Genomic DNA, 13,868 nt, shown 5'->3' with positions numbered 1-13,868 from the left:
ATCATCATCCCCAGCTTCAAACCTGCAAAATAAGCAAGAGCAAAGTGCTATCACAATAGACTACAGCGAGTGATATTCTACACTGTATTTGATGTAAGACTATCTAGTATTTTGCGTTTCAATACTTCTTTAAAATACTGTACTGGATCGAGTTACTTAAAACCACATTCCTGTAAAAGTATTTTTACTTCAATGTTAATTGATTTAAAAATATTGAGTTTAACTGAGTTCTCTATAGAACTGCAAGTAGGCTATAATCCTGTCATGTTTGGGTTATGTTTGGTCGAAAAGAAAATGATAAGGAGAGAGCGGTGGAAAATAACCAGGCAGTCCATGAGCTGAACCAGGAGGGCAGAATGAAATTAACCCCAAAAAATAGAATTATTAGCTAGATGTGAAGTTGAATTTGGTGGTGCCTAAATGAGTTATTGGAGCAGTGCTCTAAAATAACCACTTCTGGTACCTTTATCCACTTAAAAAACCTATGGTCTGCCGGCAGGCCAAAAAGTGTTATTACAAACTTCTATTACCAAAGAATAGCCCCACCAGTTTATACAGAAGTTCCTGTAATTACTGAATAATACACCTCAGTGTGTAATAAGCCTTTCTGTGTTAATTAAAAAGACAAATGTGTGAAACAGTTTGGTGTTTGGGGAAAAAAAAACATTACATTTAAAGAACCACCACATAATGTAAAACCTAGTATAGAACCTGTACATTATGTAAAGGTTTCATAAGCCTAAATCTTCTTTTTAAACATCGTTCTGATAAGTACACTTACATACATGGAACTACTACCCATCAGAAACAGTTTTGATGTTGAATGTTTACATGCTACGACAAACCTTTTAATGTAAAACAATGTGAGAAAAGTGTAGTTATACATGATATGGGCCCTTAAACACATCTGTGTGTTCTGTTAAACGCAGCAGATTTTATATTACTTTGAACCCAAGCAGTCTATTATCTTTCGAACTCTACTGCATGAAGCTATTAAAGCTCCAGTGACAGCAGAACATGGACTGTTTAAGTCTACTTCTTCATGAGTCAACAGAGATTACTTCATCTGGGCTATTTCTCTCTCCCTCGGGGTGGTAAGTTGTTCTATCAGTGAACAAACCGATTACTTTCAGTGCCAGCGGTCGTCTCTTATCAATGGAAATGTGCCTGTGTACATGTAGCACTTAATGGTGCTGACTAAGCCAGTTTTCTGCCTCTGCAAAGCCTCTACCGACATAATAATAGTGTAGTAAACAGAGCCAATTAATGGCAAGCAACACTTCCTGAGGAGGAATTTATTGGATGTGTGTTGAAAGGGTTTTTAATGTATTTCTTTGCTTATTTATTTATCGACCAATCTTAACTTGAGTTTGCTTCTTAGAGATGCAGGATGAAATGATGAATCGACAAAATTTCTTTTTCAATGTCTATATTTATATGAAAGCAGTTAAATTGTGTGCCTGACTTCTCAGAAAGAGAGACAGAAAGAGAAAGAGAGAGAAAAAGAAATGTATCTTTAAAGTCAGAGTGATTCTTTTAGCACCATGGACAGCAAAGGACAATTCCATGTTTTCTTCACAAAGCAACCTTTTATTTTGGTGAGATAAATAACAAATTAGACTGGCATATCTGTGTGATGTGCTATCATACAGTAGTGATCACTGGCAAAACATTTTGCAGGGTCAAACACTGTATTTCTGTCAGATTGAAATGTGTCATCTTTGTTTAAGTGTTTTAACTGTACTGTTACTCCAGATTTTCAGATTTGCTTTTAAAAGTAACAACGCAAATAACCCAATGTGGAACCCACAGCAAAATCAGTTACAATTACTGTAGAAGTGGAACTTGCTGTAAATAGGTCTCACTGCAGACAACATAAACACCTGCACTGGTGTTTAATAATAGTGGTTTTAGAACAATCTGCCAGATCTATAAAATAAAATGTAACACAGTGTTAAAAATAAGGGTTTTTAAATGGTTCTTAGTTAGATTTGTTTAAACCTTAAAGGGCCTATATCCCAAATGTTACTTTAGTCCACTACATTATTCCACTTATGATGTTTGTTTGGTTGTATGTAAAAACACTAGAATTCATGCTTATATGACCAATTTTCAACTTCTTCTTATCCCTTATTATTAAACACACATTTTTTTTTTTTTTACTGGCTCTTTAAGATTGATATTTGTAAACGGTACCTGGGTACCCTTTATTGGGCCTCATTTGAAAAACACTACTTATAACTTCATTGTAAATGTATATGTAAATACAGTGTTTTTGTGACATCATTAGTTTCCATATACAGATTGCATGAGCTGGGCAATACATAATAAACTGATAATGTTTACATTATACATTAATTATTTTTTAAAAAAATAAAAACCGGGAAATTCACTTTTCTGTGATATGGGCCTTAAGGTTCTTTACACTCACACATTTCCTTGGTTTTCTAAAAAGCAATCCACTGAATGATTCTTTAGGGAACCAAAAGTGGTTCTCCTATAGTATCGCTCCAAAGAACCCTTCTTTGTCACCTTTATTTTTAAGAGTGTGTCATTTAAACCTGTTCCACTGTGGACTACGTAAGCTGGGTAGAGGTAACCGGCTCTTGCAGTCCGTGGAAAGTGTTCTCTGACGTTGGGCAGCTGGGGGAGCTTGTCCATAATCCAGAAGCGCTGGAGAACGTTTGGTTCAAGCTGCTCTGTGAATACAAGGGATCGTGGAAGACGCCATCTATCCAGTTTCTGAGACTGGACACTGGAGAGTCTTGTTGGCTTTCTGCCAAGTCTGAGTCTAAATGGCAGTCCGCGGAGGACGACCTCATGCTCTGACCTTTGTGCATGCATGACGGGTAGTCGGCGTGGTTTAACGATGTGGCAGTCTGTGCGAGTGACCAGATCTTTGGCTTGGTCTCAGGCGTGTGCGCTTCCTGACGAGGGTAGAAAGTCTTTGAGGAGTGGCTGCTTTCAGCTGTCAATCCCAAGCAAGCTTTACCAAAAGCATCGTACTTTGCAGAAGTCTCCGGAAGAGAGACTTGGATGAGGGGCTCTCGGAAGCGTTGATCTATGCAGTCATGTGAGCTTGAGCGAGTGCTCCTGGTAAACAATGCCTTGGGTTCACACTCTGAGCTGTCTGACTCCGTTAGGTCCAAGTCTTCCAAATCGCTTTGTGGCAAATCTGTATCATCCGTTCTTGGGTTGTCTGAGGTAAAGAGATGTAAATATTATCTGGTCAGAGGTGGCTTTCAGATGATGGATAGGCTAGAGCCTGTCTGATGGCATGTGGAGCAATGGAGAGGTCAGAGGGGAGCTAGAGTCAGTAATTGTAAGCCAACAAAGTGCATTTTTAATAAATTGTGTAGTTAGGATATTAAGGCCCCAAAAAGTATTTGGACACTTTAACCATTTGTTAAACTTCAATAAAGTTCTTAAGGCCAATCAGACTGCACTGTAGGGCTCTATAGGGTGGTCTCTGCTCTGGGGCTGCTTATCTTACAGTGGTGTCAGTGAGCTTGTGTTTATTGATGGGATCCTGTACATTTTAGATACTTCCTCTTTGAACTACAAAAATAATTCTAATAATTGGTCAAACTACAACTTTGTGAAATATCCAATCAATTTTCAAGAAATATATAACCAAAAGTATAGTTTTGGAATCATCTGTGTAAAATAAACATCATTTGGGCCACTGTACAGGTACAATGTCTACCTAATAAACTGCCAATTGAGTGATAAATTGTCAAAATTCAAACAGTCAAACTGCAAGGAATTAGCCAGTGCATGCAAAAACAGACACACTAACCATCAGATTCCTTCTCGGATTTCATGGGTTCCTCTTGAGACCCATCAACATCGTCGCTGTCCTCATCGCAGCCTTTCTCGTCTGAGGCTTTGTTGCGAGGGGACCAGGTCATTTTATTCTCCTTCTTGAGTCTCCTCCTGGCGTTGGCGAACCAGGTGGACACCTGCGTGAGGGTCATCTTGGTGATGATAGCCAGCATGATCTTCTCGCCTTTGGTGGGGTACGGGTTCCTCTTGTGCTCTTGCAGCCACGCCTTTAGAGTGCTGGTAGTCTCCCTGGTGGCATTCTTCCTTCTTGTACTCACATCCATAGATCCGTATCTGAAAGTGCATTATCTTTTATTTGGCATGTACCAGGCTACTCATATGCACTACAAAAAGTAGGTCTTTAAATAAATCCACAGAAATAACTTTTATTTCATTAAAGAACCCTTCACATAATAAAAAAAAACCTCTATACCAACATAAGGGTTCATCCTAGAACCATTGCACTCTCACTGAATCTCAAAAATGAATCACTAAGGAACCATGTATTTAAAAGCGTTGTAGGGAACAAAAAGAGGTTCTTCCAAGGCATTTGAATCTTTCTGGCTCCTTTATTTTATGATAAAAATGATATATCTTACCCATATCCTTCATATTGGTATTGTCCGAATGGATGATCACATGAGTAATACGCTGGCCCTTGGGTGACCCTCGACTGTGCTGATCCTGTTCCATCTTTCTCACCAAGCTTGCCCTGTCCACAAAAACACCAATTAATCATGAGTTTAACATTAAACACTTTATTCTGCTTTCTAGTCCAATATTGTACTGATTTAGCTCATTATGCATAATTTTATGATCTATTATTGTTACTGTGTGTCATTAGGCATCTATAAACCACTGTCCTGTCCACTGTTTCTGATGCCTGATTAAACTCATAAAGGGTTTGAATAATTTGCTGATGAACTGGACCAGAAGTGTTAAAGTAAGGATTCCCAGCTCAAATAAAAACTAGGCTTTGCCAACATTCTTAGCAAATGGGTTCTATACAGTACCAAACAATGTCCTTTTGTCGTATGTATTACAAAAAACAGGACCTTTTCTGGTGCCCTATAACAGGTTTTCCATTATAGAGATGGAACCGTTTGATTATGCAAAGATCCATTTGAGTTCTTTGAGCGTTCACAGTTCTACACAGAACCTCTGTCTTTGCTGAACAACCCTTGAAGACATTTAAATGTGTATACCCTTCTTCAGTTAAGCCAACGGTTCTATATAGACCACTCAAAAAGCTAAATGCAAAGAAATATATTGAGAGTGAATTTCCAGTATTTTTAAATAACTGTTGTTATTATATTGTTGTCCAACAACCCCTTTCTGCACTCTGTAGAACCCTTTTTGCGAAGAATACATCAACAAATATCATGCCCACCAGGGAATAGAGAGAGGTCGACTCTGTCCCATATGAACTGTAAGTCCCATAGCTGTGGTTCTTCCCATAAGTGGAGTTCAGGTCATGCCTGGCAGAGGCCACCAGCCTGCTGTCATACACCGGGCAGCAAAGAGTGCTCTGCGGAGAGGCCACTACTCCAGCTTCTAATGGAGAGCCGCTGCCGGACTCATAGCACGCACCCAGAGCATTGGAGGACCATAGGAGCTGTTGGAGTGGACGGATAAGGTCAGTTTTCTATGAGTAGCAATTTCAAACAAACTCTTTATGCCTACTTAATAAGCCCATATTTCTTGCTTCTGCAGTAGAAAAGTAAAGTGTATTAATAATGAGGAAGACATTACTGTACACTTTTACAATGCCATAGAACCACTTTCGGTTCCAAAAAGAGCCAAATTTATACAAAAGATGTGTGACGTTGCATCTTTGAAGAACTATTTATTATAGGTTGTCCCTAGAACCAAACGCCCAAGCCAAGAACCGTTTAGGAACCTATGTTTATGAAGGTGGAGTCTTCATGGTCTGCATATAGTACATTTTTCTTTGATAAAAAGATTTTTAATGTGTATCATAGAGCCAGAACATACAGAATTAAGTTAATATATGCATACTGAATAAACTGATTTATGAATCGTGTCAAATTAGTCTATATATTTTTCACTATTTTAAATGGCAAGCATTAACTTAGTAGCTTTTCAAAGACCAGTAATCTAAAAAAAGAAAAATCTATATTATTTTGTCCAATGCATCACAAATTTGAGCGTTAACCAAGCATTAATGTAATTTAATCAAAGCTCACCTACACAATAAATAACATAACAATAAAATATATGTGTTTACTTTAACATATAATCTCAATATTAAGACTGACATAAAAATGTAAGCGCATTAAAAACTGAACACAATTGAAAACATAGATTATAAAGTTATCTGAACCTCACTGATGAATCAAAGCTGGGCAAAAGTAGAAAATAACACCAATAAAAAGTATAAAATCCATTTTATCTTCAACGTACTTACCTGGGGAGCTGCTGAATAGGAGTAGCCAAACTGTGTGTATGACATGGCTAAGATGAAAGTCCAGCAAGGAGGAGGAAACGCATCTCAATGCAGAAAGTCGAGCTGAGGGTCATCAGTTCATCTGCTGCGATCTTCTTACAAATGCAGGTGAATCTGCTCCAGCAGCGTTGGGTTTGTTTTCCCACCCGTAATCAGGCAGGCCTCGCCCACTGCGCTGGGATTGGCTGTAACGCCCAGGCTGCTGCGCTAGGATTGGCTAGTAGTTTACACCCACAGTAGTTCATTTAAGATGAACTGCTAACGAATCCTAACGAAAGTGGGGGTGGTTTGCACTGAAAACGGGTGGGGAACAAATAAACAGCGCTCTTCAATCAATACAGTGTTGTGAAATAATAATAACTGCTCTAAAAAAAAAAAAAAAAAAAAAAAAAAAAACAACAACAAAAAAAATTTGAGCTGCAGAGCAACCTCCAGTACTGCAAAAATAAAAGATTCCAATGAAAATAGAGGGAAAGCAAATAAATAAATCTAGGGATCCCAAATGTCTGTCATGTCATGTAAGCAGATTTAAAGGACTGCAAGTAGCCTATATCTAAAATGAATCTATATGTATTCTGGCAGAATGACTCCTACAGTGGTGGTTAGCCCATTCTTCTTCACACATTTCTACACAATGTCTAAATCCCTGGATTATGTTGTTCATGACATCACCTGAACTTCCTCAGTCCTCAATGCAGTCCATCAGTTGAGTGGTGTGGCATATTTCTCTTCCCTGCTTTTCTAAATGTGTTCTTCTAGATGTGTTCTACTAACTATGTTCTTCTAAATGTGCTCTTCTAACTGTGTTCTAAATGTGTTCTGCTGTTCTGGTAAATGTGTTCTACTAACCTAACTGTTCCTCAAAATGTGTTCTACTAACTGTGTTCTTCTAACCAAACTATTCTTCTAAATGTGCTCTTCTAAATGTGCTCTTCTAAATGTGCTCTACTAACTGTGTTCTTCTAACCTAACTGTTCCTAAAAATGTGTTCTTCTGTTCTGGTAAATGTGTTATTCTAACTGTGTTCTTCTAACCTAACTGTTCCTAAAATGTGTTCTTCTATTCTGGTAAATGTGTTATTCTAACTGTGTTCTTCTAACCTAACTGTTCCTCAAAATGTGTTCTACTAACTGTGCTCTTCTAAATGTACTCTTCTTACTGATGTTCTACTATGTTCTTCTAACCATGGTTCTTCTATCTGTGTTCTTCTCTTTGTGTTTTCTTTTCTGTGTTCTTCTCTTTTAAACATGTTCTACTATGTTATTCCAACCTGTGTTCTACTAACTGTGTTCTTTTAACCTAACTGTTCTTCTAAATGTGTTCTACTAACTGTGTTCCTCTAAATGTGCTTTTCTAACTCTGTTTCTATTTAATGTGCTTTTCTAACTCTGTTCTTCTAAATGTGTTTTTATGTGTTCTTCTAACCAAACTAACCTTCTAACCTGTTCTTCTAAATGTGTTCTACTAACTGTGCTCTTCTAAATGTGCTCGTCTTACTGTGTTCTACTATGTTCTTCTAACCATGTTCTTCTAACCTAACTGTGCTCTTCTAACCATGGTCTTCTAACCATGCTTTTTCTATCTGTGTTATTCTCTTTGTGTTTTCTTTTCTGTGTTCTTCTCTTTTAAACAAGTTCTACTATGTTATTACAACCTGTGTTCTACTAACTGTGTTCTTTTAACCTAACTGTTCTTACCAACATGTCAATAACTTTGCAATAACCAGCAGCACATTCAGAATACGTATATTGTGTTTGAGTTTATTTGTATTTACTCTAATGCTATAGTACATAGTGCTATCATAGTGCTAGCTCTGCTAAGTACAGATGTATGTATGTGAGTTTTATAAATATGTTTTTAATTTTTTTTTCCAATTCCAAATGAATAATTCAACAGAACAGTATTGTTAATTGTTTTAAAAATTGAACATTTATTTTAAGTTTGTTTAATGTATTTGAAGGGAGCACAGTGAAAGAGCAGGCTTGTCCCGTTCCTCCAAATGCTCTTTTGCTTTAGAGAGTCCTGTAGCAGAGCCCCAGGCTTCCTCTCATTAATGAGGACGTGTTCACTTCAACACCTGCCTGCTAGCCCACACTTCACACACAGCCCGCCTGCACATGATTGATGACCACTGAGAGACGATTAGCATAATTGCTTTGCTATGTACTTTCAGACACTTGACTACAATTAAACAGCGTTATGAGGGCGGGGTAGGGGACAAAAGGAAAGACTTCATTACACATTTACTTGGATGAACTATTCTTAACAAACAGCCCAAAGACACCACAGGTAAATACTGATGAAGGACTTGCACTGCAGCTCTGATTCTGAATGAGGACTGAGGACTGAATGTAATAAAGACCAGTATGGTGTACTGTATAAAATGTTGCATAAAAACAATAGCATTACTGCAATAATTCAAAATACAATAACCTTATGAGACAAAATAGAGTATACTTATGAAACTAAATACACTTTGCTTATGAGACTCTTACTTATTATACTAATGAGACAAAATATAGTATACTTTTAAGGAAAAATATAGTATACTTATCAGAAAATACACAGTATACTTATGAGACAAAAACAGTATGCTTATAAGACATAATACAGAATGGTTTTGAGGCAAAACACTGTTTACATATTAGACAAAACACATAATAACAAAATGTTGTTTAGAAGTGTTTAGATGGTCATAGACCATAATGCATCATATTAATGTACAAAATTGCAATATATATATATATATTATATTATAGTGATTGCACTATAATAACTGTAACCCTTTTTGTGAAAAAACAAAATGTCACATTTCCTAAAGGATATTTTAGGCCCATTTTCCACCAAATGAATCCTTTATCGCTCACACTTAGAGTGTTCTAAGTTCATCTCTTAGGATGGAGATATACAGTACCTGAGATGCCAGCTGACATCTTTGCAGCTCACAGTGCTTTCTCACCGTTGTGGCTAAGAGGTTTGGCATGTTACAGTTCACTTAATATCCATAATTGATGAAGAGGTTTCGGTGCATTTACTCAACACTTAGTTCTTGAGGTCCAGGAGCTCCTCCAGACTCTTCATTAGAGATGGAAACACAGATAAACGTGCCTCTGGCTGCAAGTTATAACCTCTAACCTTATGTTTTCACTCTTGTTTGTTCAGATTCTAACGTGTGTAACACTCATATCAGGTCTTCTAAGTGCTAGATCCTTGTGTTTTTTCCCACTGGATCACTTTTGCACTTGCTATGCCATATATGTGCTCCACATTTTTAGATCAAAATTGCAGCCTTGTAGATCTAGCTGATTTTAATGCTTTGTCCAGACATTAACTGCAGATGAATTAATTATTCATATTATATTGTGTTATTAAATGGTAGATTCTTTAGAACTACATCAGAAAGAGACAATATTAAACAAAATAATTTCTCTACGCCCTCCTAATAAGCGTATTTTGTATGTCAACAGTAGAAAGGTGAGTGGAGAGGACATCACTGTGCATTCTTAAAAACAATAGTGCTACAAAAGGTTATTTGAGTGAAGCCATAGAAGAACCACTTTAAGTTCCATAAAAAAAAATTGTAAAAGAGATGTGAAGAACACTTTCTCCACTGCCACCAATGCAGCATCACCAGCAACCAACATACTCGGAGGCACCATGTACCTGACATCACACTGAAGTGATGTGGGGAGAAAGTGCTATCTACTCACTCAAGGCCTTTTGTGCTCCCTCGGGGCCTTGGTCACCGATAACTAGCAGCATGACCGGGATTTAAACCAGCATTCCTCTAGTCATAATGGCAACACCCTACTATGTTGCACCACTTAGGGACGTGCTGTTATTAACATTACTAAAATCAATGGTCTGTTCATTATAATCATAAAGGAAACAACAAAGTTTCTCTATAATAAATACCATATTTTTTACTTAGAAAGTAAAAAACATTGCCAGCACTGACAGTAAACAAATCAACACGAGCTCATCAAATTCATACATATCCCACTAAAGTTCAAAGATATTTTACACATATTTTACAGTTCACAAGGAGCTCCCATCCACTGGTGGTGCTGTTTTGCTAAATACACACAACCCAACCTGTCATGTACTTAAAGAAGAATTGAGAAAACAGCGACACCACAGTATTCTGCTTTTTCTCTGTTTTAAAGCTTATACTTAAGGTATTCACCCCTTAATGCAGAAAGGGTTAGTACACCCTTAGACGTATTATTCATTAAGTACAGCGGCTTCTGGTGAGGCTATTCTTTGGTAACAGAAGAACACTTTTGGTCTCCCTGCGGGCCCTAGGCTGTTTAAGGGGTTAATGTATAGAAATGGTAAGAATTTCACATTCTACTATGGTTATGGTTATGGTGAGGGTTAGGGTTTAGTTAAGGTTAGGTTATGGTAAGGTTTAAACCTCGGTTTAGGGTAGAATTAGGCTTATGTATAGTTGGTTAAGTTTAGGTTTAAGTTAGGTTCAAATCTATATTTAGGACACATTGTATGAATCCTGAAATAATCTTTTTGTCACATATATATGAATTCCTCCTGAGAGCAGGCTGATCATATATGGTTTAGAACAACTTTCATCTTGTTAGATTAGATTAGATTAATTGGAATGCAAGTCCTTCTGCTCACTCCTTCTGTCTTTTCTCACAAATGTTATTGTTGGTTTTTTTTGTCTTCCCAGTCAGACTAACTGCATAGACTACATTATTCAATACCACCCTGTATATCATTTTCCTAAAAAAGAAAAATCTGTCAAACCTTGCTATCGAGCAATCGAGCACACTACATATATGTGCAGTTGAGTATAGCAAAATTAATAGGGACAAAATTACTTTCACTCATAAAACCTTTTAGTTGCTATTACAACTATTTAATTTTTCCTTTTCTTTCTTTTTTTATTACTAACCCTCTGTACAATCATAAACTCTGCTCTGACATTATCAAGAAAGAAAAGAAAGAAACAAAGAACAATGAAGCAATAAATGAATAATTAATGCACAGTGGAAGTGTAGGCTTCAGGGCTAATCATAATCCAAACAGACTCTTGTAGTATGAAATACAGATTTCAAAAAGTTAAAATAATTCATTGTGATGAATCTCATTTGTCTACTAAAGAAATAATTTGTTTATTTTATAAAGTGTGTATTGTGTTGTATGCGCTAAAAATACAATGAAATTGGTACTTTAAAATAAAAAAGAAGCAGCTTACTAAAAGTAAAAAATAGTACTTTTGGTAAGTCACTAATATTCTTTCCATGGTGTGAAGGTTCACAACATACCTGAACATGAAAAACAGTTTTTACCAATGTCCAGTGAGAGCAACAGTGGCTGTATATTCCACCCAGTAACTGTATAATATCATATAAATCATATATTCAATCAATAGTTCAGCTCCTCTGTGATTTATGCCTCTCACTCTCGTTCATACAACTCGTTGATTCTTGTTACAGTGGAGGTCCCAGGAGGAGAACCGGATCTACACTTATTATACAATGTTGTGTTGGTTTTCTTAGGTCTCCCATGAGCACTGTCCAGCAAAGACCAATCAAAGATGCTGAAGGTATCGCTTTAAAATACAATTAAATGTTGTAGTAATTTCTAGGAGGTTAAGATGGTCACTGTTCTTCTCTAACCATTCCGTGTGTTGCTAGCCAGTGTTGGGGCATCTGTTAGCTCTTGCATCTGTTCTCTTCTCTTCGTTGGCAACAGTTGCAGTTTAGGGCTTTTTTACACTTGTTTGGGACAAATTTCATATGAACCGTAGATTGCGGAACTTCACATGTCGCTTTTCTGCATACATTTTTGCAACATGGTAGAACCTAAGTTTATCCATTTATTGCTTTTACTTTTTACTTTTCATTGGATACAAACATTCAAGCAGCAAAGAACAGTGCTTCCTGGAGTCATGGCGTGTCACCATTCAGGAACAGGTGCAAACAAGGAACCATTCTCATAGGAGAAGGTTTTTAGCCATACAGGCAATGTTTTGAAGCAGTCACATGACTAAACGAACCAATTATGCAACCCCAACCACATGTGGCGCCAGGAACGGATAGCATTAAACTGACTAGAATTTACAGCTTTCACACTTGTCCAAATGTTCTGGACGCTCAAAGCAAGCGCTCCTGGGTCCAAACAGAACACTAGTGGGAAAACGTCCTTAAGGAAAATGAGGTGACACTTCAAATGTATCTCAAATAAATTTTTGGCTAGCCTCTGGCTTCTGGCTTCACCCTTCCAGTCCTGATAGGGGAAGTCAAAGGTGGGAATTTGCAGTAACTTAAGTGGAGAGAAAACTGGATGGCTTCATGGTCAAACTAGGAAACTGCGTTAACCTTCATTTATTCATCCATCTTCTCATCCACTTCCTAGTCAGGGTCACTGAAGGGCTGAAGCCTACTCGAAATCACTGGACTCAAGAAAAGAATGCTCTGGGGAGGGAACCAGTCCATCAGAGAGTTGTGTTAACAGCACTAAAACACTAATGTCCTCCACCAGTCCAAGAACTAGTACTAGTAGCAGTAGCAACAGTGAACCATGTGTCAACAGTAAAACTGTAAACTGTTAAAACCCATGTATAATGTAATTCAGTGAAGTAACCCCATTGTAAGTGTGTTTGGGCTTTCCGATCTTTTACTAAGCATATGAATATGTCTCGAAATTATTGTCTGTGGTATTCAATCATATGCTACAAATGCAATAATTTGTTTTCGGGAAAAAAGGGCCACAATGGGCTCTTTTTCATAGAAGAACTAGTTTCGGGTCCCTGAGGAACCACGTCTGAAAAAACACGTTGTGAGTGTAAAAAAGCTTTCAAAGATTTCAAGAACTTTTACATGATGTCAAGGTTCTATACCAATTTAAGGGTTCTTTCTACCACCTTTACATTCTGTGGAGGTTCTCTGATCTGAGGGTCGTCACACTCTTAGGGTCTTAGGGTCTCAATTCACACTTTAAGGGTTTTTAGAGAGCCGATAATGTCTCTTTATCCCCTATTATGATTGCATCCCAAACATGTTGAATAGAGCACCATCATTCCAGAGCACACAGTTTCACAGCTCCACAGCTCAATTCCCCTCTAGCTCACATCTGATATTTATCTGTTTATCTGCTCCAGAGAGTCCTATTCTATGCAGTACTTCTCTACAGGAACTAGATGAGCTGTGTGTGTGTGCATTTGCACATATGTTGCAGCAATGGGTGCAGTGGCTAAATACATTAATTAGAAGGGGTGTCCACAAACATTTGGACTTATAGTATATGTTCTGAGCATCATTTGGGTTGATAAGTGCTTTTATTGTTAAATCAGAGTAATGTTGAAATTAATTACACCGCTTGACTGACATTTGAAGCATTCTTCTGTTCATGTGTTTTCATTTCCACAGCATAGGTTCATGTCACATATATGATCTTAATCATTGAATTTGAACTTTGTAAGGTCACATTCATTAATTATCAAAATAATCAGAACAATAGTATTGTGAAATCAGGTTAGAAACAATGAAACAGCAGCAATAACAGCAGGAGTAGCTACATACTTACATCAGGCCCAAGTGACCATAGTGAA

At 37.4% G+C, this 13,868-nt stretch overlaps 1 protein-coding gene across 1 annotated transcript; it reads right to left on the bottom strand.

Annotated features, from left to right (window-relative positions):
- Nucleotides 1–2,576: 2,576 nt before the first annotated feature.
- irx4b (iroquois homeobox 4b) lies at nt 2,577–6,298 on the bottom strand. The gene is made up of 5 exons (XM_072674776.1): nt 6,254–6,298; nt 5,216–5,440; nt 4,425–4,537; nt 3,800–4,119; nt 2,577–3,199 (listed from the first exon to the last, which is right to left on the bottom strand). The coding sequence occupies exons 1-5, from the start codon at nt 6,296–6,298 to the stop codon at nt 2,577–2,579; spliced, it is 1,326 nt and encodes a 441-aa protein (XP_072530877.1).
- Nucleotides 6,299–13,868: the final 7,570 nt, after the last annotated feature.

The sequence above is a fragment of the Salminus brasiliensis genome, chromosome 3, assembly GCF_030463535.1.
Source record: "Salminus brasiliensis chromosome 3, fSalBra1.hap2, whole genome shotgun sequence".
NCBI lineage: Eukaryota > Metazoa > Chordata > Actinopteri > Characiformes > Bryconidae > Salminus > Salminus brasiliensis.
This window is presented reverse-complemented; position numbering and strand designations above follow the sequence as displayed.